This window comes from Megalobrama amblycephala, linkage group LG4 (genome assembly GCF_018812025.1).
Source record: "Megalobrama amblycephala isolate DHTTF-2021 linkage group LG4, ASM1881202v1, whole genome shotgun sequence".
NCBI lineage: Eukaryota > Metazoa > Chordata > Actinopteri > Cypriniformes > Xenocyprididae > Megalobrama > Megalobrama amblycephala.
This window is the reverse complement of record NC_063047.1, coordinates 40,479,017-40,504,251: the sequence shown is the minus strand read 5'-3', so window position 1 is coordinate 40,504,251 and position 25,235 is coordinate 40,479,017. Positions and strand designations below refer to the sequence as shown.

Genomic DNA, 25,235 nt, shown 5'->3' with positions numbered 1-25,235 from the left:
GGTCACCGTGGAGACGGGTGTCAGATTGTTTTGAAGCCTCGACACATTACGGCACATTTGCTTCAACTGCTTCAGTGTTTCACTAAGTTCGCTTATAGCCTACCTTTAGCTTTTTGCTTCTGGCGACTGCATTCAGGCTTCAAAATTCATAAAAGCTGTGTTCATTAGTGAAAATTATCTTGATGGACAAAACGTGTAAGTATCGTAAACTTTTGTTGATGACAGAACTTATTTTTGCGATAATCCAAAAGCCTATTGGAAAATCCTATTGGGATTTTGTTGAGGGAGCTAGTGTGATGCTAACTGCCGATTGGCTGAGGTGGTTCTCACTGCAGAACAGGATCCAGGGGGCGAGGTTGGATCCAGATCCAACTCCTCCCACTTTACATGTAAGAAGCGTCTCGCTACAGCCTGCGGTGGATATCCAACCCGTCTCCACCCCCTGGATCTGGATCCAACCTCGCCCCCTGGATCTTGTGTACTGCCGTGAGGAGCTACTGGATTGGCCTACAAAGTAACATCATAGTTCCACCACTCTATATGACAGTAAAACCATTGATATCGAATTTGTTTTTTTTTTGTTTTTTTACTTTTACCCCTTTTTCTTTCTTTCTTATGAGATATTGTTTTTTTGCTCTCGTTTATGCATTCCAGTTAATGTGTTACAATATCAGGTTCTAACAAAATAGATAATATATTCAGTTGAACATAACACAGTGTCTGAGTGATTCATTATTGTTGTAAGCTTATTCTCCGTAAACGAATCTGGTTTTCTGATAGAGCTGGTCCGTACTCAGACCACATTGTGTCTGCAGCAGATTGTGCTAAAGGTTACACTAGGGCTGTCACGATAACCGCAAAATTGTAGTACCGCCATACTGAGAAGCCAACCGCAGAGGAATGCAAGCAACTGTGATGTTCACGTTTTTCTTTTTCCATAAGACAATGCTCTCTCTGAAGAGGACAGCATTACATTTTCATAACTCTCAGACTAAAAAACCTGCCACCTTGTGCTATTAAAAATATATGTGCTGTATAGTCACAGTCCATTCGCCCCGTGACACAGAAAAATGATACAGTTCACTGAACTCACATTGACCCTTTAGAGGGACATGCTATCATGCTGGAAAGTACACCACCATCATAGTCAAAGGTGAGCAAGTGTTTGGATACATTTATCTACAGAAAACTGATTATTGTTATATCGCTCAACACAGTAAGTCTTATTGTTTAAATATTGTTTACTTGATTTACAGCGAGTACCATGTTTTACCATGCCTAATATCGATCTAGCTTACTGCAGTGTGCATCAAGTGTCTCATAGCAGCCACCAAGCGATATAGCACTATAACAACTTTCAACACACAAATGTATCTAATATGATAAAACAGCTCTGCGTTACCCCACATACGCTTGACTGGAAGAAGCAGTCGTAACAAAACCTCCACTGCTCTCGAGCTGTGTGTCGCGTTCATCTCTCATTAGCAATCGCTCCAGCTGCGTCATCCTGCTCCAACGGCTTTCAGCTACACCCTGCTTCATACTACAGTAATATTAACAAATCTTTATTACATTAGCTCATCCATGAATATGATTTCCGCCGGCTGTAGAGTTGAAGACAACACCTCCCATGATTCCGCGAAATCAAGGCGTCATCAAGCTATGCCTTTGTTTTGGATAAGCAACCTCTAGCGGCAGAAAATTACATATTGTGCCTTTAAACAGACTCTTAAATTTGTAATCCCACACATCAGAGGTATAATACATGCTCTACAATATTGCAGAAAGCAGATTTCAATGTGGTGCTGTTTTTTTCACTACAATAAACAATTTAATTTAACAAAAATTGTACAAAGCACAAGAATAGTTGTTTATACATGACCTACATGATATTAATAAAATTCATTGTAAAAATAAGAACATAATTCTAAGCCAGTATTCTCTTGTTTTGCTGTCTTTAACGCATCAATTAAATGTCTGCAGCTTATGGTAAAGCAAATAACAGCAAAAAATAGTTCTCCTGTACATTAACTCGATCACTAATTTCAAACTAATAACATGAATGACTCTCAGACTAAAGATGTGGATCCGAACACAAGAGGGCAGCAGATTATTAATCAGTGTGGAAATGACAACGATCTTTGAATTCATTGAAATAAAATACCCAAAGCAGTCAAAAGTGTTTAAATGCTTTACTTTATAATTTATTATCCGTTGAGTTCTTCAAATCTGGGGAAAATTGGAAACATTTGGGACAATAATATTCCACTGACATATGATAAAGCTACAGATCAGTGTAATAATCTGAACATTTGCATACCATCCTCTTTCACAGTAATCAATATGGAGTTTTCAGTGACATACTTAAAACATTACATTTGGTTCTCATATTGCTGAATATGTGAATAGTTTTGTAAACTGGCCACTTGTTTGTGAAAATAATACCAACTCGATTAGAAAAAACCGCACGATGGCGCTGTTCCATAATACACTACTGCGAACTGTCAGCACACCCTCTTGAGAAGTTGTTGGTTGCTTTGGTTGCTAAGGAAGTCCAGTAAGTTTGCCTCTTCAGCAAACTAGAGGTAACGGAGAGCTATTTCATATTCAGAATGCGTCAATTTATTCTTCACTCAAATGTATCTTAATATTTTAATCCCACCATTTCATTATTTATATTTTGCAAAGATAAAACGCTACATTTTACAGATGTGCGAGTGACCATCGTGTGGCATCAGTGAGTTTTACATCGCTGTGAGGGACGGATTTCAGTCAGCTGTAATCACTGATCATTATGGTTCATTATTAATGCCTTTTAGTCTTAGTTAAGTATTAGTTAAAAGTTGGATACCATTATTAACAATAGTAATGTTTTTGTTGATACTGTTTGTAATGTTGTTACTAGTAAGTTAAAATGATTGTTGTTGATAATTTACGACGTCCGTTTAATACGTTTTACGTCTTTTGCTAAATAAACATTTCGGTAGATTATTAATGATTAATGTTTATTATTCCGTTAATGTTTGTCATGCAGTCTTACGTAGGATTAATTGTCTATGGATTATGTAATTCTGCACAACTAGCTATTAACAAACACAACAAACACGACACGTTTTCAACTAAAAACGGAAAACTTTTTATCTGTTTTGGACGTTCATTTACACAATAATGGCGTTTTGGGGGCCTGAAAACGCAAAGTTTTAAAAACGGGTTTCAAAATGCAAGTTTTTGAAAAGGATACAGTTATTGTCTCTGTGTAAACTTCACAAAAACGCGAATTTGTTTTGTCAACGTTGCCGTCTGTCCGCGAAAAACGCAAAGAAAAAGCGTTTCCGTTTTTAGTGCTTCGTTGTCGTGTGTAAACGTACCCTGAGTTTGATTATTTGATCCAGTTTTCAAACTGAAAATGTAAAAATTTAACTCATTTTACAGACTATAAGGCCGGGTCAATGGGCAGGTCAAAGAAAATAAGAAAGATTTTACAATAGTTTTCTTTCTTATCTTTCTTGTGTGGTAGTGCAGTTTTCCAAGTAAATTAGTTTGGAACCTTTTTTTTTATAATTATACATTTTTTATATATATATTTTAAAATTGACTGATTTAAAGTTTACCCAATACTATTGGATAGAACAAAACTTATTTACTGGAGAAAATTACATTTTAATTTAGCAGACCCTTTTTTCCAAAGCTACTTACAATACAGGGGCATAAGCATTTTGCAAAAGATAAAATATAGAGAATTTAAGTTAGTGTTTTCATTTATCAACAATTAGTACAATGATACAATGTACAATTAGTACAATGATAAATAAGAGCAAAAAAAAAAAAAAGTATAGCTACTAATGTATAGCTAGCTGCCTTTATAAGGAAGGGGTACTTTTGTTTTTTTTTTTTTTTTTTTAAATATGCAAAGTTTAAAAAAAAAAACTTTGATTTAAATAGATTTAAATGATTAATTCACTTTAAAATGAAAATTACCTATGATTTTTTACTCGCCCTCAAGCCATCCTAGGTGTAAATGACTTTCTTCTTTAATTCAAATACAGTCAGAGTTATATTAATAATTACCCTGATGCTGCCAAGCTTTATAATGGCAGTGCATGGAAAGGCGGTTTGGTGGAAGCTAGTTATTTTACTTTATAACATGTTAAATATGGATATTTTTCTTACACAAATGCATCGCTTTGCTTCAGAAGGCCTTTATTTACCACCTGGAGCCAGGTGGAGTATGTTTATGATAGATGCACTTTTTTGAGTTTCAAACAGGTGGTTTCCATGCACTGCTATTATAAAGCTTTGGGGCATCAGGGTGATTATTAATATAACTCCGATTGTATTCGTCTGAAAGAAGAAAGTCAGATACACCTAGGATGACTTGAGGGTGAGTAAATCATGGGGTGATTTTCATTTTAAAGTAAACTAATCCTTTGAATTTAAAAGTAGATTTAAAATTATTTAGATTTTTTTTTTTTTTTCACACAAAATTCATAGACCTGCACATAATATAAATTATGTGATAATCAGAATTTATCTCTAAAATAATTTCCTCACTTTCTCCACAGGATGTAATCAATTAAGTACCATGGGGCTTGTTTACATCTAAAACCAAGTTTGCCAGTAGGATGAGTGAGCATGGAGACAGCATCGTCCCGTTTAACCCTGCAGAACTCCGGTCAGGAGAATCAGCTTGTAAAACAGATATTAATGTTCTAAGTGTAGACCTGAGAACAGAGAAGAGCAACAAGGAGGAGCTCAAAGACATCAAGAAGCCATATGATGGTACCAAACTGCGTCAGGATGAGCATAACAAGGACGCCAAGCTTAGTCCATATCAGCCTCGACCTCCCTCTCTTCCGAAGCCTGCGGGGTTGGGCATGGGGGGTAAAAACATCTCATTTGAGGAGAAGGTGTGGCGGAGAATATTGAGGAGTAGCCAGGAGAGTCTGACGGACCCAGGAGAGATGGGCTCTTCCACTGATTCGCTTAAAGACACCACCTCAGTGAATGGCCAGGGCCTTGCATCTGGACGTCCGCTCGATCTCCCACCCATGGAGACACCACCATTCATGATTAGGACCGGAAGCTTCTCCGAGACTGACATGTCCCCTTGTGAGCATTTTGATCCGAATAAAGAGCGAATTAAACCGTCCAGAATTATTCTGTCCCCACTGCAGCTCACTGGGACATATCCTCCTCTGGAGAACAGTGCAGCCTCCACGTCCTTAAGGACAACTAATCGGATTGACAAGGATTGTTTGGATTACAGTGTGGTGGGGAGAAAGGGGCGGTCGGAGAGGCTTCAGAGGAATCTGAGCGATAGCCGGCTGTTGGACACCATGGTGTCAGACAATACCTCTGTCCATTCCATGAAGTCCACCTATAGTGTTCTGAACCCCATCAGACCCCGGGATGTGAGGAACAGGTGAGAAGCTTGTGTTTTTTCATTCATTTCTTATTTTCTGCACTTATTAGAAGTTACTGCTCAGCATATCCTCTGTTTTAAGATCACATGATCACGTGCTGACATGAATGTCTAAAGAGTTCAAGTATTTGAACTTTTTTAATTTTGTTTAAAGCAGAATGTGAGAATTTTTGTGTGAATGCATGAACCAAATTCAGTGTTTCACAAGAAAGTAAATCATGAATAATGTTCCTGCAGGAATGAGTACAGGCCCTTGGAGTTGCTACTTAAAGAGTCACCTGAACAGCTTTAGTTGTGTGAAGTGAAAAGTGAAGCTGGATATTTAGAGAGAGATTGAAGAGGAAAGGTGAAGCAGTGTGAATGCATAGGGCATTAATGGATCAGTGAGATGCTTGTTCAGTACCTACTGTAACAGTCAAACTGCATCAGACCATTCATTCATGTTCTGCTTGAAAGTGAAATGACTAATACAAGGAAAATATGAAATACAGTATCTAACTATTAGACAGTTAATGTGTTGATTAAAGCGATGGTTCACCCAGAAATGAAATTCTGTTGTCATTAACTAACTGTTACCTCATGTCGTTTCTAACGCATATGATTTATTTCTATGGGACACAAGTGGAGATGTTTTTAAGAATGTTCTCACTGTTCTTTTCCATACAGTAAGATCATATCGTGACCAGGGTCTCACACAAAGCTATCTTAAGCACTGATAATACATTTTGATCTGATACCGATAAGCTTGATTTCCGATACCGATAAGCTGCTTATCGATAATTAATTACTTTTATGTTATGGCTAGTATTAAAGGTGTATACTATTTTGCCTAAATGTCAATGAATAAACACTTAAAAACTAAACAAACAATGCTACAAGTATATTTAGTCATACCAATAATGGGCAATATGAAAAATAGATATTTATTTTGAGATTAAAAATGACTTTTAACAGTTTTAAGAATTAATAAAATTAATTACTTAAATTCGTATTGTGATGCAAGCATAATTAAATATCCAGTCCGTGTTGTAGGGGATTTACAGTTAAGACCCAAGACCAGATATGATGAATGACGACCAGGAGTCAGAGAGGCAGTCAATTGAAAAATTTTTTACTGAAGAATAGTTTGCAGTTTCATCAGCAGAAGTCAGCTTCACACTCAGCAAGGAGTTTGTTGGCCGCTGTCCATACACAATACTCAATACAACATCAATTATACTTCAACACAGGTCAATAAACTATGTCATTACTTCAAGTTGAACGATTCTGATTGGTTAAGACATAGATAAACTTAAAAAAATCTACATATGGACTGAACATTCAGAAGCATATCTCCATTGATTATCCGAATGACACAAGGATCCTGGCTTAGGCGTGAAGTGACCCGTGAGGTCACAAATCTGAGTTTCTAGGCTCCAGTTTGTCTGTAAAGGCCAATTCACAACGCACCGACAAACGGCAACGAACAAGTTGGCCGTTGGATTTAGAAATCTGTGAGAAAAAACTCATGTTCACACTGCCCCAACAAACACCGACAAATGAGTACATACGTGTAACCATGTTAACAATATTGTCAGGCAAGTTTATTATATTAATAATATAGTATAATTTATATTTTCATTGTATTAAAGTATTGAGGCAAAACAAAAATACTAACCTGAAATCCAAAGCACTTTAGCCATCGATCTGATTGCAACCTATTGCGCTGCGGTTGGTATACACCGTTTTTTTTTTAAGCGTGACCCTTTTTATTTATGTGACCCATAGGCCTATACAACCATGTAGCTAAACAAGCCAAAACAAATTCATTTAAATTAATTAATTAATTAATCGAAACTGATGGTAAACCTGCGTTGCTCTCATGGTGGTTATACCTCTCTTTCGGTGAAGTGGAGCAGTGCTCTTGCTGAATGGCACATATTGCACTATAGACTATTGTACCTTTTTATATGTTTTTTTTTATAATGAACAAGCTGCGATGTCACGTTTCCAGTGCTTTGTTGTGTGTGCGTGAGGCGCTGGCGCGATCAAATAGCTGTTTTTGCAGGGGACTTGCCTCATCGTCATGGCAACGGTTGGTGGCAAGGTCAGATTATGTCAGAGTTTGTTGCCGTTTGTTGGAAAACTGTTCACACTAATCAGACATTCCACGACCCGACAAACGCCGATTAAACGTTCATCCGACCAATGCCAACAGACGCCAACAGGGGTATCGCACCTATCCAACAAACTCCAACAGACGAGTTTGTTGCCGTTTGTCGGTGCGGTGTGAATTGGAAACAAGATGGTCATTTCATCTCCCCTGGGTGCCAGTTGTTCACCTCACGAAAGTCAGGACCTGTAACAAAGAATACTAACGCACACATACAGATACACCGCTTCTTCAAGGTTGGAGTCAAGCTCTAGGAATGTTTCAGGAAACTTTGTTCAGGAAACTTTACCACAACATAATGATAAGCTGTAGTTTCTCTCGGTGAGAGGTTCAGATAATATTTGTCATTATTCTCTAGTGATTGAAGATGAAAAATAAAGTAAATGCTTTAACTGTGAATTGGTCACGTAGGAGCCAGGCCTGAGTGACCCCAGTGACCTAGGCTGTCATGGTCAGCTAGAAGAATAAATATATGTTTTAACATGTGTTGGGTGCTTCTCCCGCAAACAAAGAGAGACTACATTCCAGTGAACAGACATGTATTTCTATAACGACCTAAATCTCATAAGCTTGAAGAAGTTATTCAAATCGGTTAAATATTAATAACTTAATCAACAAATCACTCAAAAGTATATATTTTGAATCAGCAGTGGATTCCAGAATAGAGATCAACCGATATATTGATTTACCTATATTTTCCCCGATATTTAAGCATTTTACCAATATCGGATATCGGTTTTGTAATATTGGATTTACTAATAAATGGCGCCATCTTGTGGTGTGTTTTGAGAATTGCGCACAGGATCGACAACAGTGTGAAATGTAGCTAGTTTATGCAGCTTGTCTCTAAGAAATAGAGAATTAAATAATACAGCCATGAATGAGCACATGTTGGAAATAAAAGCGCTGAATTTAATTCTCTCTCTGTTGTCTATGCTCATCATTAGTCTCGTGAAGTCGTCTGCATTTTGCTGTTCACTTAGCGGGTTGATGCTCAGGAAATTCTCCAGCACGGCCACTGCATGTAATTTTGAACAAGATTCACTTGTTTAAAACACCGTAATTATATAAACATTTACTATATAACCATTAATTCACTAATAAACATCCAAGTAAACACAACTAATCTCCGCGAGCGATCGCAGTTTGAGTATAGTTCTGTGTAAATGCATAGATAAACAGCGCATTGTCAGCAGATATTTCATAATCTAGAACAACAAAAACATGAATAATTCTGATATAACATACCAGTTGAGAAATGCAATAAAATACGATGTTTTGTTTGTTATATTCCAGTATTCCAGAGAATATTATTCAGTTATTTAACATTATCCAGCAAATTATTCTTCACTCTTTAGCCTATTAAACAGCTAATAAATCTACTAAAACTAGTTTAAAATGAAGTATTACATTTCTGCAAAGTTGATATGCCTCCTGTCTTTAATTTATTTTCTCCACTTGAAAATATTAGACATTCTACATTTATTTTGCTTATTGTTAACATTAGTGTTGCTGCTAATGCTTTTTTTGTAATATGAAGATTAAAATTATCTTGAAAGACTACTAATTTTCAACAAAAACAGTTTAGTAACAGTGCACTTATTTTTTGCACTTTCAGACCCCTCTATTTATTGTTGTGTAAATAAGATTTATGCATAAAACAATACAGTGATTGTTATAAATAAAATGGTTTGTTTAGTTCAGTGGTGTTGTAATCGTGTCAAAACCAGAAGTATAACAGTAAATAAATCAGTAATCGTTTCTGCATATCGGTTATCGGGCACATAAACACACAAATTATCGGCATCGGTTCTAAAAAATCAATTTCGGTCGATCACTGTTCCAGAATTCACCGCTTGACTATCGACTCCTATATCCAAAATTGGGCAGTACAAATACATTAAAAATTCTCTAAAGTTGGCTAATAAACGATATGGTACTGATTTATCTTGCATCCATATTTATATTTGTAAGGGTTTACTATACTTAAGAGGTTTGGTTCCCACAATGTAGGGTTTACCCAGACCACACACAATCTACAGATCTTATGGTACTTTTTTACTTTTTAGATGAAAAAAAAAAAAAGTCAATCCTGGCCACTGTATGCTTTCATTGTGTGGAAAAGGGCAGCATGACCATTAAAAACATTTGGGTGAAGTCATCCTAATGCAGTTTATATGAATACATTGTAACATATGATAGAAAGAGAATTTCTCAAAACTTTTGTTCTTGTTTATTGTTTTCCTGAAAATGTACCTGCATATGGTTTTAGGAGCTTTCTGGAGGGCAGTGTTTTGGGTAACGGTGCCTTGCTGGGGGCAGAAGAGCTAGACCGCTACTTCCCAGAGAGACGACTTGGTATCTACGTCGCCACATGGAACATGCAGGGAGAGAAGGTGTGGAACAGTACTGTCATTTATCATGTTTTGTTTGTTGAAGTGCATAGCAGCTGTAGCTTGAAGCTCTCACTCTCGTTCTCAGGGGCTTCCATACAACCTAGATGATCTTCTGCTCCCAACCGACACAGACTTTGCACAGGACGTCTACATTATAGGAGTTCAGGAAGGTTGTCCAGATAGGTAAGATTTTGCTTTTCACAGCTTTTTTTCCTGATGCTCAGCATGTTTACTCTCTTCATGTTCATCCACAGGAGGGAGTGGGAGATCCGCCTGCAGGAAACTCTTGGGCCGTATTACGTGATGCTGTATGCAGCAGCCCATGGAGTTCTCTATCTCACTATGTTTGTCAGGAGAGATCTCATATGGTTCTGTTCAGGTATAGCTTGTTTGTTTTTTTCATATTAATATGATCTTTTAGGGCTGGGCGATATATCGCATGCGATTGTCACGCGCATTTCGTCAGTAAAGCGGTTCCGTGATTACCGCTAAATCGCCATCACCTGCTTTCAAATGGATCGGCATTTAATAGACAGAGCCGTAGTTCACTGACAACCTACGCAATATTGCGTTCATATCGCAGATGAATCGCAGATAATCGCGATATTGCGTAGCTTGTCAGTGAACTACGGCTCTGTCTATTAAATGCCGCTCTATCTGAAAGCAGGTGATGGCGATTTAGCGGTAATCAGGGAACCGGCTTTACTGACGAAATGCGCGTGATCGCATGCGATATATCGCCCAGCCCTATGATATATTATGCAGTACCATTTAAAAGTTTGACGTCTTGATGTCTAATATTTTTGTCACCATGGCATTTATTTGTTCACAAATATAGTAGAAACATTGTGAAATATTATTACAATTATTACAAGTTTTCTGTTTTTATATACTTTAAAATGTAATTTATTCCTGTGATGGCAAAGCTGAATTTTTAGCATCCATTGCTTCATTCTACAGTGTCACATGATCCATCAGAAATCATCTCATATGATGATTTGTTCAGAAGAATACAATAGCAGTCTTTAATGTAGGGGTGTGCACGAATAGTGCAAACATTGTCGGGTGAAACTGAGTTTTATCATCATCACCACAATGAGAAATCGCATGAAATCCAAACACAGAACCATTATTATTGACCAGTCGAATGAGGAAGACAGCTGTCCATCACTGCATTTACGACAGCTGTACCCCCGAGCGAGATAACAAGATAACTCTTCTGATACCAAAATGATCTTGTGACATGTTTAAGAACAGAAAACACAAAGCACTTTAAGAAACTTCGCTTAGCACACTGTTATCTTTGTGTTTCTGCAATGTCTGTGTCAACGGAACGTGTTTTCGCTGCAGACTGAGCAGCCAGCTTTCACCTGAGCATGTGGATAGTCTTATTTTTCTCAACATGACTATGTGAAACGGTATAAACACGATAACCATATACTGAATATATATGTCCGTTCTGTACGATATTTGGCGCAGTCTGCTTTGTTTGCTTTTTCCACTCGCTCTGTTTGAGCTTTAATGCTTTTGATCTGTATATTTTTTTCCACACACACATTGCTTAATGTTTTCAACTAAAAGAAAACCGTGACAAAATGTAATGATTGAAAATAACATCTTTCTCGTTAAACTTCATTTAAATAAACGAATAATCGAATATTCATTTTTTTTTTATGAGCCCAAATAATACAATATTTTTAAAAAAGCCCAACCCTAATTTATTGTATCCTTGCTAAATAAAAGTACTAATTTCTTCTAAAAATGTACAGACCTCAAATGTTTGAATAATATAACATAATAATATTATAAAAGTCTGTATTTTTCTGCCACTACAGAGGTGGAACATGCTACAGTCACAACCCGAATCATATCTCAGATTAAGACTAAAGGAGCTGTGGGTATCTGCTTCACTTTTTTTGGGACATCCTTCCTCTTTATTACATCGCATTTCACCTGTAAGTGGAATGTTTCTTGGAAACTTAATCCAAGGGCAAACAGCCCAGTTATATTTTATATGTTAAGTCATATGTTTAAATGAATGTTTCTAATGACTATGGCGTTAGATTTAAGCCCAGCTAGGAATAAATCCAACCCAGTCTTTGTGTTTGTTTCAGCTGGAGATTCTAAAATATATGAGAGGATCTTAGACTATAACAAGATCATAGAAGCTTTGGCTCTTCCTAGAAACCTTCCTGATACCAACCCTTACCGCTCCACCACCTGTGAGTGTTGCTGCTTTTGTCATATTTAAAGATTTTATTGTGTATTTATTTTATTATTTAAATGTTATGTACAAAAAATTGTTTATTCTCAGGTGACGTCACAACCCGTTTTGATGAAGTCTTCTGGTTTGGAGATTTCAACTTCCGCCTGAATAAAGCCAGAGTAGAGGTGGAGGCCATTTTGAATCAGTGTATAGGCGCAGATATGAGCCCACTAATACAACATGACCAGCTGTTGAGGGAAATGAAGGAAGGCAAGTGCGGAAAGATGCGAAATTTCAGTCCTGTGTAATTTCTGCATTTATCATGTTCCCTTTTAGGGAATATTTTGTTCTTTGTACTTTGTTTTAACAGGAAGAATCTGTGTGTGCATTTCCAGGTTCCATTTTTAAAGGATTTCAGGAAGCATCTATTCACTTTCCACCTACTTACAAGTATGACATTGGTTGTGACGTCTATGACACCACCACAAAGCAGAGAACACCCTCATATACAGTAAAAAAATGTTTTTTTGCTAATTATATGCTAATATGTCACTATATACCCTGTAGTGTCATGGTTGATTTTTCCTCTTGTGTTGGCAGGATCGGATTCTTTATCGAAACAGACAAGCAGATGACATTAAAGTCATCAAGTACACGTCTTGCTCGTCCATTAAGACGTCAGATCACCGGCCTGTCATCGGCATGTTTCAGGTCAAACTTCGTCCGGGTAGAGATAAGTAAGCAGCTGTTTATAGTGGCACATTATAACAGTTGCACTTGCACTAATTTCTACTTGTACTCTTGAAAAATGCATAGTTCACCCAAAAATGAAAATTCTGTCACCATTTACTCACCCTCCTGTTGTTCAAAACTTTCATTCATCTTTGAAACACAAACGAAGATGCGTTTAATGAAACCTGAGAGATTTCTGTCCCTCCATTTCACCAAAACTTTCACGGTTCGAAAGTTCAGAAAGGCATCGTAAAAGTAATTCCTATGAATCCATTGGATTCTAAAGAAGATATGATGAGCAGATTTCATTTATTGATATAATTTCATTCATATGTAAACACTGATTAATGCACATACATAGAGCTTGTCAGATATGGTCAACGGAAGCTTAGAAGCTGCATTTGTGTTTTGAAGATAAAAAGTCTTATGGGTTTGGAATGACATGAGGTTGAGTAAATGATGACAGAATTTTTGGGTGCACAAACTAGTAGTTAAATGACTCTCCAGTTTGACTTTTTCACATTCATGTCATTCTAAATATTTCGGTGGTGGAGTTACCTTAAAAAAGATAATGACAAGCAAAGGTCGTCACCTTTATTTATATAGCACTTTTTACAATACAGATTGTTGAAATGCAGCTTTACATTGATAACAGGACAATTATGAAACAAAGTTTTTGGCATCTCTAGAAGAAGATAATGCCATTGTCCAGCTTAAGTAAGTTCAGTGTTGATTAATTTCTGTTTTAAAAATCATTAGTTATTAATTTAGTTAATATATCTATAAAGCAGCTCTGGATAAAACGGTGCTGTCATCATTCAGTTCAGTTTTCATTGCAGTGTCAGTGCAGTCAGTCAGTAATATTGTTGAATATTAAGTGTCTCCAGCACTGGGACAAAACAAACCAAGGCAAAGTCAACACTAGCTTTTCATCAATTTATGGAATGGAATGTTTTCATGCAGGTTTGATAAACCACTAACTCACTCTGTTATCCTCCCCAGCATTCCTTTGGGTGCTGGCCAGTTTGACAGGAGCCTGTACCTAGAAGGAATCCGAAGGAGAATCACAAGGGAGTTGAAAAAGAGAGAGGCAACCATGAAAAACCAGAATAACAGTACGGTTTGCACCATATCCTGATCTTGGACCAATGTGTGAGAGCCATAGGGTGCTAAAACTGATCATTTCAAACACCGAGCTACTGATTTGGAAAGCTGGACTTTCAGGACCAAAGGATAACTTGGTTACTACGGATGTCATGGCATTGAAGTACACAGCCCAGGGACCAAAAGACTGCAGCTGGATGTTTAGCAGCTAGTGTTGGAACTATAAAATATTATATGACTTTATGGCCAAGTTTCACAGACAGAGCTTAAATTTAGACAGGAGTAGGCCTTAGTTCAATTAGGTAATTTAAGTAGCTTTTATAAACATGCCTTAGAAAATAAACATTACTGGTGTGCATCTGTAGACAAAACAATGCCTGACATATTTGAAGATATGTCAGTGCAAGTTGCTTTCAGTTAAGACAGCTCAAACATACATTTTAGCTTAAGCCTTGTCTGTGAAACCGGGGGTATAAATTATACTGATCAGAGTAAATTAAGTTAACTGTACTGTACTGTACATCCATTATTCCTAATTCGTTTTTTTGTATTTCATATTCTGGAATTTAACTTGCAAGCCGAAAGTCTGTTCTTTGTATGGTTTTAACTGATAGTGTTTCATGGCCTTTTTAAACCATTAGCTCAACTTCTAATCTTTGACTGACACTGTAAACACCTCATACCAGTACTGGGTAGCTGATCCTCCTGGTTTTATTGGCACCTGGGTCTCACTTTTAAACAGTTTCTTAACAACGTGCTAACAGTGGTACAACTTTTTAAAAGGGAACTGTACTGTAGCATCATTACCAGCAAAATGAGGGAGAATTGGTGTTAGCAGCTGTTTATTTATTTATTGATTGTCATTGATAGGTGAATGTGGTGTATCATGTAGAGAAGCTGACCTTTGGATAAAAATGTGTGCAAAATCTAAGTGAAGAGGCACAGACTATACTTGTTTACTGCCTTAACTGTTAACAAAATTCAGCTTACTTGATGTCAAGTGTGATATGCGTACAGGAGCAGGAACGAACATAGTATTGGTATTGCTTGCGCATGGATCTCAGTGACTGATGTAACAGTAAGTCACGCATTCACATCATGAATTTCAGTTCTATTTGTACTGAAAGTGCCTGCGATCTTGCTCATGATTGCCTCAGTGACTTCAAATACATTCTGCTGTTTAAAACCAAATAATAGCCTGTTACAAATATTTGTTTACAATGTAAAGTAATACAAAAACTGACTCATGTTTGGTGTTATTTTGTTTCAAGCACACATTTGGTAAAAAGGTTGTTATTCAGACATAAACCAAAGAACATGTTACTGAACATTCAAAATGCACATGATAAATACAGAGAGAAAAAACTGAAAGCTTAAATTAGGGGAGGGGGGATAGAAAAGATCAAACTTTTTTTCACCTATTCCCATCATCTTAATGGAAAAATTTAACAGTAAATGGAAGTGCAAGCGAATAAATATGCAATATGCAAGGAATTGTGAACAGTGATTTAACAACAGAAGTAGGGATTATATATACTTAAAATCATTGGTTGATGGTTCAGGTTTTACTGCATTCTGATTGGATATTTAATATCTAACTTAAACTAAAAGAGTGTTTTATAGAGCTTTGTGGGAAAATGCTGTCACGTGAGGAATATCTTTCTGGTTTGGCCAGTTTTACACAGAAGAGCACAGCCTACAGTATGAACAGCAACACAGACTTGAATGACATGGGAAACCACTTGTCAAGCTAAATATGATGGAAATGTGAAAAATGAGCACATTAATTCACTTTAAACACATGGTTGGTTCAACAAAATCATGCAAAAAAACAACAACATGGGTATGTGAAACTGAACTCAGCCATCACATCAGCATTTAAAATTTAAAGGAATTCACCAAAAACTGAAAATGCTGTAGTTTACTAGTTTACTAATGTAATACAACACTTTCTTCTGCGTAACAGAAAAGATATTTTGAAGAACGCTGGGAACCAAACATTGTATGGACAGCAAACTAAGACATTTATCTTTTATGTTCCAAAGAAGAAAGGCTAAAGTTTTGGATTGACATGAGGGTGAGTAAATGACAGAATTTCCATTTTCTGCTGGACTACCTCTATGTTACCTTTTAAACACTATACAGAGGAAATGCAAAGACAGTCCTTCTAAGCACTGCACTTAAATTCCAGTAAAGAAAAATATTTGTTGGGTCAGTTCTCCTATTTGTCTCTAGATAGTGTCAGCCGTTGGCCCCCTATCGGAACAGGCGGTATATGCGAGGCAGACGTCCATCTTTACTAGAGAGAGCGGCCTGAATGTCCTCATATGAGGGCAGCTCTGTCAGATCTCCCAGCGCAGCAACCGCAGGCTTACTACGCAGCATTTTCGTTGTAACTCTCTTGATATCACTGGCTGTAACATTACCTAAGACAAAGAAATTGTTAATTATTATTATTTTATTTATTTTTTTACAATGGAAAAAACAAGTTAAAGGATTAGTCCACTTTTAAATACACTTTTCCTGATAAATTTACTCACCCCCATGTCATCCAAGATGTTCATGTCTTCTTTCGTAAGTCGAAAAGAAATGAAGGTTTATGCTTTATAAACAAAATATCGCCTTGAACGTACTTTACGCTTCCGCATTCTTCATAACGCTTACGCTGAATGTCCTACGCCTTCCCTATTCAAGTTACGGAAAAAAACGAAACTGGCGCCGCGTTCGTTCCGTAAGTAGAATAGGGAAGGCGTAGAATATTCAGCGTAAGCGTTATGAAGAATGCGGAAGCGGAAAGTACGTTCAAGGCGATATTTTGTTTATAAAGCATAAACGGTTGTATTTTTTTCGAAAATGACCGATCGATTCGCTAGATAAGACCCTTATTACTCATCTGGTATCGTTTAAAGCCCTTGAAGCTGCATGAAACTGTAATTTTGACCTTCAATCTGTTGGTAGCCATTAAAATCCACTGTAAGGAGAAAAATCCTGGAATGTTTTCCTCAAAAACCTTCATTTCTTTTCGACTGACGAAAGAAGGACATGAACATCTTGGATGACATGGGGGTGAGTAAATTTATCAGGAAAAGTGTATTTAAAAGTGGACTAATCCTTTAATAGTTTGATCTTTTTTGTTTTCTCTAATTTTTATACCTAATAACATCTGGCAAAGGGACTAACCAATGAAATTCATGCTAATTTGGGTACAATTTACATTCATGAATGTTGATTAATGTACATTTTTTGAATAGAATAAAAAGGCAAAAAAAATACTGATATTACAGATTCAAGCCAATTAATGTATCAATTCAAGAATGCACACAATCTAGTTCAAAAGTTTGGGATTGGTAAGATTTTTTTTTTCTCTTATGCTCACCAAAGCTGTATTTAATAATAAAACACTATATTATTGTTAAATATTATAAGTAATAAACCGTTTTCTTTTTTAATCTATTTTAAAATATGTAATTTTTTCCTGTGATGGCAAAACTGAATTTTCATTACTCCAGTCTTCACTACGCCTTCCCTATTCAAGTGTCACATGATCCTTAAGAAATCATTCTAATGTAGAGCTCAGGAAACATTTCTTATAATTACCAGTGTTGAAAACAGCTAAGTCATGATACTTTTTTTTTTTTGGGGGGGATTCTTTTAAAAATGCTGTTAATTTGAACTTTCCATTCATTTAAAGTGGAAATCTTTTGTAACATTATAAATGCCTTTACTGTTACTTTTGATCAATTTACTGCATCCTTGCCGAATAAAAGTATTAATTTCTTTATATAATTTTTTTTATACACTACCGTTCAAAAGTTTGGGATCAGCAAGATTTTTTAATGTTTTAAAAGTAGTATCTTCTGCTCACCAAGCCTGCATTTATTTGATTAAAAATACAAACAAAAACAGTAATATTGTGAAATATTATTACAATTTAAAACAGCTGTTTTCTATGTCAATATACAGTAAAGTGTAATTTATTCCTGTGATCAAAGCTGAATTTTCAGCATCATTACTCCAGTCTTCAGTGTCACATGATCCTTCAGAAATCAATCTAATATGATGATTTGATGCTCAAGATTCATTATTATTATCAATGTTGAAAACAGTTGTGTACAATTTTTTGTTTTCAAAATTCTTTGATGAATAGAAAGTTCAAAAGAACAGCATTTATTTAAAATAGAATATTTTCTAACATTATAATTGTCTTTACTGTAACTTTTGATCAGTTTAACTGATCCTTGATGAATAAAAGTATTGATTAATTTTATTTCTATCCCCCAAAAATAAAATTAAAATTCTTACTGACCCCAAACTTTTGAACGGTAGTGTTTCATGTTACAAAAGATTTAGATTTCAGAAAAATGCTGTTCTTTTGAACTTTCTATTCATCATAGCATCATGAAATAAAAATGTAAATAACTGTTTTCAACATTAATAATAATCATAAATGTTTCTTGAGCATCAAATCATCATATCAGATTGATTTATGAAGGATCATGTGACACTGAAGACTGGAGTAATGATGCTGAAAATTCAGCTTTGATCACAGGAATAAATTGCACTTTACTGTATATTGACACAGAAAACAGCTGTTTTAAATTGGAATAATATTTCACAATATTACTGTTTTTGTTTGTATTTTTAATCAAATAAATGCAGGCTTGGTGAGCAGAAGATACTTCTTTTAAAACATTAAAAAATCTTACTGACCCCAAACTTTTGAATGGCATTTTAAGTATTAAGTAAACATTACAAACATAAATTTACAAGCTGAATTAAGCATTCATATAGATGTTAAATGCAAGTAACATCAGACTTACTGATGAGGTCACACAGCTCATGAGGCAGTTTCCTCTTGCCTGTCGCAAGTACTTGTCGACCTACATCTTCAAAGATGACGGGTCGAGACTCCAGGTTCATCATGAGCATGGATTTCAGTTGTGTCTTGGCTCTCTCGAGCTCCATCTGCACAAGTGAGAAATTTCAAGTTATGAATGCAACAAATTCAGAATGAGTAACAAATAACAAAGGAAGGACATTAGAAAGGTCTTACTTCTCCTGCTGTCCCAGTCATCTGAATAAACTCCCTTGTAATGATCTCCACCATTTCTCGCACCTAAAAAATAGTAATAATAATTCAATTAATGTGATGTATTGTAGTTATACAGAATATATCACATAAACTTAACTACAGTACCTGTCTAGGATCTGCACTTGCATGGATGCACAGCAGACCACTATCTTCATAGCTGTGGTGGTACGAAGTAGCATTGTACATCCAGTGATGCCTGTCCAAACGACAACAAATTGCTAAAAACAGTTCACCACATCAATAACTGCAGAGTTTCAGAGCATAAAGAGATGATGCCACACCTGTTGAGCACATTAAGGTAGAGACGGGTGAACATGCCTTTTCCTGGCCCTCCAGCAGAGAAGGACCCTCCGCCTCCCATCATCATATTGAGGACTGCAAAGGGGATGAAGTCATCCTCCTATCAGTCACACAAAAAAAGGCTTATATTAACACACAACCAGTTTCAGCAAGTGTGAAATTAAACTGATTTGATTTAATGTGTAACAAACCAAAAAGGAACAGCTCTCCAGCCCAATCATGATGTGCGTTAGTTCAGGAATGGGCGTCGGACCCAAACTCACATCAGACATGTCCTTCTCCATCTGACATGAGACAAAAAGCTTAGCTTAAGTATTACAGGAATCTTAAAAATTCTTGCTGGTGTTAGGGCTGTGACACACCATGCCGATAGTCGGCAATCAGTGAGCGTCTGATGGGTTAGTGTGTCAGCAGCAGTTCACCCGATCTAGCATGGGTCATCGGTGAGTGAGATCGCACTGATTTGCTATTCAGGTTAACGAAAGTGTCAGTACATGAGGATAAAAGTGAAAGTGCTGAAAGAGAGCAAAAGAAGTCAAGAGTCTTCTAATTACTTCATCTTACCAGAGTATTACAATAGCAAATATTTTCATTAGGGCTGTTGCGTTAATTTTATTTAATTATGGGAAAAAAATTAACACGTTAAAGTTATTAATGCACCCAAGGCAGTTATATGCCCGTAAAATTCAAGAAATTCAAAAATTCCCCAAATGTTTTTGTCTCTCATTTATATCATATGATATAGTTAAAAGGTTAGTTCACCCAAAAATGAAAATAATGTCATTTATTACTCACCCTCAGGCCGTTTCCACACCCGTTAGACCTTCGTTAATCTTCAGAACACAAATTAAGATATTTTTGTTGAAATCCGATGGCTCAATGAGGCCTGCATAGCCAGCAATGGTGCTCTCAAGATCCATAAAGGTACTAAAAACATATTTAAATCAGTTCATGTGAGCACAGTGGTTCAATATTAATATTGTGATATATGAATATTTTTGGTGCGCCCAAAAAACAAAATAACAACTTATATAATGATGGCCGCTGCCGCTTCATTAAGCTTCGGACATTATGAATCTTTTGTGTCGAATCATGACTCGGATCGTGTGTAAAACCGCCAAACTGCTGAAATCACGTGACCTTGGCGCTCTGAACCGCTGATCCATCACAAGATTCATAACGCTCCAAAGCTTCCTGAAGCAGTGTTTTGAAATCGGCCATCACTATACAAGTCGTTATTTTGTTTTTTTGGTGCACCAAAAATATTCTTATCGCTTTATAATATTAATATTGAACCAATGTACTCACATGAACTGATTTAAATGTTTTTAGTACATTAATGGATCTTGAGAGAGGAAATGTCATTGCTCCCTATGCAGGCCTCACCGAGCCATCGGATTTCAACAAAAATATCTTAATTTTTTGTGTTCCGAAGATTAACGAAGGTCTTATGTGTGTGGAATGACATGTAGGAGAGAAATTAATGACATTATTTTCATTTTTGGGTGAATTAACCCTTTAAGCAATATCAAACCAGTGCTGTTTTTGTTCCAAATAGCACGAGTGCAAATGTGATACTGATTTTGTACAACAGTTCAACAAATAAAAAGTTCATATTGTGTTATATTTTAGACACATATTGTTTGCTTTTGTTACCTATAAACAGTGTTGGGGTTGATGCATTACAAATAAAGCAAGTTACATAATCAGATTACTTTTTTCAAGTAACTAGTAAAGTAACGCATTTCTTTTACATTTACAACAAAATATCTGAGCTGTTTTTCAAACAAGTAATGCAAGTTACTTATTTACTCGTTCTTCTCCTGCATCCTATTCTTCTGTATTCCAGAATGGCAGCACAGCTGAAATGCTTGTTTATTTGAACTGCACCCTCTTTTGTACAAGTGTGAATTTGCATTTCCTTGAGCCTGAGGCTTATTCATTTCATTTTTGATATGAAAGGGCCTTTACATTTGCTAAAAAAAGAACTTTTTTTGTTGTTATAAAAACAAACATCTCAGCCCAGAAGAGAAAAAGTAACAACATTATTTTCCATAAAAAGTCACTAAGTAACGGAATTAGTTCCTTTTTTAGGGAGTAGCGTAATATTCCAATGCATTACTTTTAAAAGTAACTTTCTCCAACACTGCCTATAAGCCATACCAGAACGATTGTGCATCTCCAAGCAACACTGGTGTTTCTAAATGAATTTGCGCTTTGAACGAATTGGATAAACCAATAATTCAATGGTCCATTCTTCAGGAATCTATTCACCAAGGAATCAGAGGAAAAATTTATTTTGTTTCTAGCCCTTACATTTCAAAAGTTATTAGCATAAATGTGAGAGCAACACTGGTGTTGCTGAATGAATTTGCATTCTGAACGAATAGAATTAAGGAAAGACTCAATCACTTACTCATTTAGACATTTACCGCCACCAACTGGCAGTTTTAGTTTCTTATTTAGAGTATTATTTAATTTAAAAAAAAATCATATTAATAAAAAATCCATTAAAGGTATAGTTCATCATTTACTCATCCTCATTGTTATTGTTGCCTAAAAGTTCATGTAATAAATTCTAAATATAATATTTCTTTCTAAAGCTACTTTTTGTAAGGTCTATTTGATGCTTTTGTCATTTAACACAATAATGACTTTAAATGATCTTTTGGGGGTAATTTCTCAGCCAAAATTGATGTGTGATTAATTAGATTAATTAATCACCACATAGTTTAATTAATTAGATTAAATATTTAAATCACTTGGCAGCCATAATTTTCATAACATGAGCCGCCTGGAATGAAGAAAGCGACTGATATTCAAAATGGTAAGCAAGCACTGCTTTGTTTACGGTTTGTTTATCTACAGTCCTAGTTATGGTTTCTCTTTTTGAATGAGGAAAAAAAACTTGTTGATACCTTCTGATACAGACAGTTATTTCCTTACACTAAGGCGCAGAACGCACATGCTAGTTGACAGCTGCCTGTAGTCCTTTTGGTGTGTTTAAGCGCAGCTTTCTGGCACAGACGCAGGCAACAAGACAGTCGGCTTCCGTCGCCGTTAGACATTGGCTTGGTGTGTCACAGCCTTTAAAAAGGTGCTCACCTTAACAATGCCGCCTGTGTATTGTGCTACAGACAGGTCGACGTTGGCAGGTGTGCTCACGCCCCATACAGGTTTAACATTTAGGAGATACTTCCTGGCACACTGAACAAGCTGTTCATGTTCAATCCCAACTCCGGCCAGCACCATGCGCTCCGGGCAGTAATAGCTCTGTAGGTACTTATGAAGCAGCCTCCTGTCGATCTTCTCAACATTGTTGGCAGGGCAGAAGCGAGGCAGGCCCACAGTGTTGCCCCTGTATGCTGCCTAAACATTGAAGAGACATTAAAATAAGACTTGCAAACTCATTTCAATGATTTACAGCAAAGTATTGATATTTGTAAAAGTGGTCATACTCACAGCATGAATCATTTCTGTTAGTAAAGGCTCCGGGTCAGGTCTCATGTTCAGATCCTCCAATTCAAACCGAACAGCCATTTTGGTCATCTCAATCTCCTCATCTGAAGAAAATAACATAAGCTATTTAGTAAAAAGATTGGAATAATTAATTTTTAGTTTTTTTGAAAGAAGTCTGCTCACCAAAGCATTTATTTGATAAAAAAAAAATACAGTAAAAACAATAATATTGTGAAATATTACAATTTAAAAGAACTGTTTTCTGTTTTAATATATTTGAAGTAATTTGTTCCTGTGATTGCCAAGCTGAATTACTCGCCCTGTGTCTCAATCAGCTCCCTAGCTCCCTAGGTCGTGAATCAGTATATAATGAAAGTGAATGTGGCTGATACCCTGATCAGTGCCCTGACTACTGAACTAGGGAGCTGATTGAGACACACGGTCAGTCTTCAGTGTCACATGACCCTTTAGAAATCATTCCAATATGCTGATTTGGTGCAGTTATCAATTAGTATTGGTGCTCAATTTTAAATAATGATTATCAAAGTTGCTTCATACTTTTGTGGAAACAGGGATTTTTTTTTTTTTTTTTTTAGTATTCTTTGATGAACAGAAAACTCAAAAGAACAGTATTTATTTGAAATAGAAATTTTCATAAAATTAGAAATATCTTTAATGTCACTTTTGATCATTTTAATGCATCCTTGCTGAATAAATGTATTAATTTACCACAAAACCTTTGAATTATAGAAATATCACGCTTTCTACAATTATTAAGTAGTACAACTGTTTTCAACATTTAGAAGAAGTTTCTTGAACACCAAATCAGCATGTTAGAATGATTTCTGAAGAATCATGTGACACTGAAGACTGGAGTAATGATGCTGAATCTTTACCATCACAGGAATAAATTACATTTTAAAATATTCTCAAACAGAAAACAATTTTAATGTGTAATATTTTACAATTTTACGTTTTTTACTGTATTTTTGACCAAATGCATGCAGCCATGGTGAGCATAACAGACTTCTTTCAACATTTTTTTTTTTTTTTTTTTTTTGACAGGTAGAGTATCTTTAATTGAGTGACTGTAAAGATTCAAAGAGTCTGTTGTGTTTCAGATGCTCACCTAATAAACGGGGCTGAAGAACTGCATCTGACAGGAGGTTCACTACAGTTTCCAGACCCTTCACTTCAGCTGAAACCGCATACATTGTTGTGTCCCTGTAAATGACAGAAAGAAATAAAACACGAGGTTAACAGAAAAGAATCAAAACGGCATTGAAAAAAAAATCACTTTGGACTGAAAAAGAGATTAAAATGCAAGACCTGGATGTTTGGCAGTCACATATACCTCCATGTTTCTCAAGTGTTAGGAGAATTTCATCTTTACTTCCAAACTGGGCTGTAGACTTACAGTAAAGAAGAATGAGTAGGTTTATGCACTAAAAATCAAAACAGTCTCAAAGCAATTTAGTAATCTGACTCTTAAACACTGACAGACTTACAGAAAAGGACAGCTTTTCCAAAAAGTGTGAAATTCCACTGGGGTATTTTGCTTCATGACGAGAGCCTGAGTTTACTAAAACTAAAATCAAGCAGGTGAAATAAAACACTCAGTATCTGGTTCGGCTCATTAGAATCAAACAACATTATCTGCTACACACTTTACTTACTTCCAACTGTACAGAATTGACCAAATTTGTTCTGAGACGCAACTTTGAGTCCGTTTTCTAAGGTGGTAATTTTAGTCTCGTATTTCTCATGGCCGTCCACAGAAGCAAAGACAGGTTTGGGAATCCCGGGCAGTGGTGTGGACAGGGACACATTGGGATACGCGCTGCCACTGCTGTACTGTCTACATACTGCGATGCCATACCTGCAACACACAGACAATAAGCAATAATAATATATACTGACTGTACTAACTACTTTGCTTTTACAGGTATCTCAACATTAACACATATGACAACAGGTAAGTCACGAGCAATAATAACAACAACAACTTCTCCACACAGGTAATTGTGACATTTGCTGTCAAAACAGTTTAATTACCGAAGCGCGAGCGAAAACACGCGAGATTTTGAAGTTTATCACATGTACATCACCGCTATACAAACGATTTTATAAAGTAGAGAGAATACCTAATATAATATTATTTCAGAATAAAGTCAGAACAAACATGTGGCTACGTCTCTATACATATGACACAGTAATTAAGACATTAGATAAAACCTTTGAGCTCGGCTCCAGCCCCGCAATCTGGACATGTGAGCAGCCATGTTGGATTCTATTTGACCATGAACCTTGCCCGGAAATGATTATTAAACACTTCCTACTCTACTTCCTTGTTACGATGTTGCCCAGAAACA

General features: G+C 36.2%; 2 protein-coding genes across 5 annotated transcripts in view; one reads left to right on the top strand and one right to left on the bottom strand.

The window, feature by feature from the left end:
• The window catches only part of inpp5e (inositol polyphosphate-5-phosphatase E), a 22,897-nt gene extending 7,642 nt beyond the window's left edge, over positions 1-15,255 (top strand). Inside the window, exons 1-11 of one of the 4 annotated variants that reach the window (XM_048189292.1) lie at positions 2,468-2,585; positions 4,563-5,422; positions 9,847-9,970; positions 10,056-10,153; positions 10,225-10,349; positions 11,806-11,925; positions 12,085-12,192; positions 12,285-12,446; positions 12,572-12,687; positions 12,777-12,913; positions 13,911-15,255. In XM_048189292.1, coding sequence (XP_048045249.1) covers positions 4,623-5,422; positions 9,847-9,970; positions 10,056-10,153; positions 10,225-10,349; positions 11,806-11,925; positions 12,085-12,192; positions 12,285-12,446; positions 12,572-12,687; positions 12,777-12,913; positions 13,911-14,046 — 1,926 coding nt within the window. In that variant the 5' untranslated portion in view covers positions 2,468-2,585; positions 4,563-4,622 and the 3' untranslated portion in view covers positions 14,047-15,255. The other 3 variants (XM_048189294.1, XM_048189295.1, XM_048189293.1) reach the window with 3 other exon arrangements.
• On the bottom strand, positions 14,838-25,235 carry pmpca (peptidase, mitochondrial processing subunit alpha). Its single transcript, XM_048189296.1, has 13 exons — positions 25,099-25,235; positions 24,540-24,742; positions 24,372-24,451; positions 24,193-24,275; positions 23,993-24,087; positions 22,867-22,967; positions 22,510-22,773; positions 19,596-19,688; positions 19,386-19,504; positions 19,210-19,300; positions 19,066-19,128; positions 18,833-18,977; positions 14,838-16,438 (listed from the first exon to the last, which is right to left on the bottom strand). Exons 1-13 carry the CDS (start codon positions 25,143-25,145, stop codon positions 16,269-16,271), a joined length of 1,554 nt encoding a protein of 517 aa, XP_048045253.1. The 5' UTR covers positions 25,146-25,235; the 3' UTR covers positions 14,838-16,268.